The sequence below is a fragment of the Alligator sinensis genome, unplaced genomic scaffold (genome assembly GCF_000455745.1).
Source record: "Alligator sinensis unplaced genomic scaffold, ASM45574v1 scaffold707_1, whole genome shotgun sequence".
NCBI classification, from domain to species: Eukaryota; Metazoa; Chordata; order Crocodylia; family Alligatoridae; genus Alligator; species Alligator sinensis.
The window spans coordinates 1,643,451-1,645,028 of NW_005842065.1; the positions used below are offsets into that span (position 1 = coordinate 1,643,451).

The 1,578-nt window shown below is 63.2% G+C and overlaps 1 protein-coding gene across 1 annotated transcript in view; it reads left to right on the plus strand.

The window, feature by feature from the left end:
* Positions 1 to 1,578, plus strand: part of MAST1 (microtubule associated serine/threonine kinase 1) — a 29,063-nt gene that overhangs the window by 15,859 nt on the left and 11,626 nt on the right. The window contains exons 14-16 of the mRNA XM_025203836.1: positions 231 to 369; positions 670 to 802; positions 1,274 to 1,439. Coding sequence (XP_025059621.1) covers positions 231 to 369; positions 670 to 802; positions 1,274 to 1,439 — 438 coding nt within the window. The remainder of the gene's footprint in view (positions 1 to 230; positions 370 to 669; positions 803 to 1,273; positions 1,440 to 1,578) is intronic.

The following is a 1,578-nucleotide window of genomic DNA, read 5'->3' on the forward strand; positions in this document are numbered from 1 at the left end:
GAGTGGGCAAATGGGTGGGACCAGGGGGTGTGGCCAAAGTGGAGTGGGACCAGGGGCACTGGTCTAAGTAGGTAGGGCCACTGGGCATGGATGGGCGGAGCCAAGGCATCATCTCAGCCACCAAGTGGGAGCCAGGGAGAATGGCCCCAGCAGGGGCAGGACTAGGGGCGGGGCCCCAGCAGGTAGGCAGGGTCTAAATCAGTTTGTGGGGCTGATTGGGCCCCCTGCAGGTGGGGACTGTGCCACGCTGCTGAAGAACATAGGGGCGCTGCCAGTGGAGCTGGCCCGGCTGTACTTTGCTGAGACCGTGCTGGCCCTTGAGTACCTACACAACTACGGCATCGTGCACCGTGACCTCAAACCTGACAAGTAGGCCCTGGACACCTGGGTCCCAGGGGGCTGGAGCAGGGGGGTTCAGGGCCCAGATGCCTGGTTTCTCCTGGCTCTGGGAGGGCTGTGGGGACTGGGGGGTTAGAGCAGGGAGCCTGGACACCTGTGTTCTCTCAGCTGTGGAGGGAGGTGTGGGTTATTATCACCCGAGGCCTGGACTCCTAGGTCCCTGTGGCCCCCTCCCCATCTGGCCATCCACCCCCTGCATGTGTGTGTTGGGGAGGGCATCCGGGGGAGGTTGTGTGCCCCCTGTCCCCACTCAGGTCCCCTCCCCACCAGCCTGCTCATCACCTCCATGGGGCACATCAAGCTTACGGACTTCGGGCTGTCCAAGATGGGGCTGATGAGCCTTACAACCAACTTGTACGAGGGCCATGTGGAGAAGGACGCCCGCGAATTCCTCGACAAGCAGGTGGGGAGGGGGGGGCCTGGGGTGTGGAGCTGTGGGGTCCCTTGGGTTGCAGCATGGAGGTCCAGGGGTTGGGACCTGGAGGGCCAGGACATGTGGGTCTTTATTAGCAGGGTGTAGTGTCCATAGGGGTGGGGCCTAGGTCCCTTATGGGCGGAGCTTGGAGATTCCAGGGGGCAGGGCCTAGTTCCAGGGGGTGGGGGACTGGAGGGTTCAGGGGGCAGTGCTTGGATCCCTTGCGGGGTGGGGCCTGAAGGTTCCAAGGGTGGACCTTGGGACCTGGGGGTGTGGCTTGGAGATTCTAGGGGTGGCTCCTGAGGGGCAGGGTCCTAAAATCCCAGGGGGTGGGGCCTCAGCCCCCAGGGGCATGAACTGGAGATTCCAGGGGTTGGGGCCTGGGATCCATTGGGGGTGGAGCCTAGGGGCTTTGAGATTCCAGGGAGTGGGCTTGAATGTTCCTCTGGCATGGGGCAGGTGTGTGGAACACCTGAGTACATCGCACCTGAGGTGATCCTGCGCCAAGGCTATGGGAAACCAGTGGACTGGTGGGCCATGGGCATCGTGCTCTACGAGTTCCTGGTGGGCTGTGTGCCGTTCTTTGGGGACACCCCCGAAGAGCTCTTCGGCCAGGTCATCACTGGTGCGTCGGGTGGAGGGGCAAGCAGGGGTTGGGTATGCTGGAGGAGTGAAATATGGGATGGGAGGAGCCAGGGGAGTGCACCAGGGGTTGGGGGATGCTGGGAGTGAGGGGGGTTGAGGAGTGATTTGGGGGGTGGGGG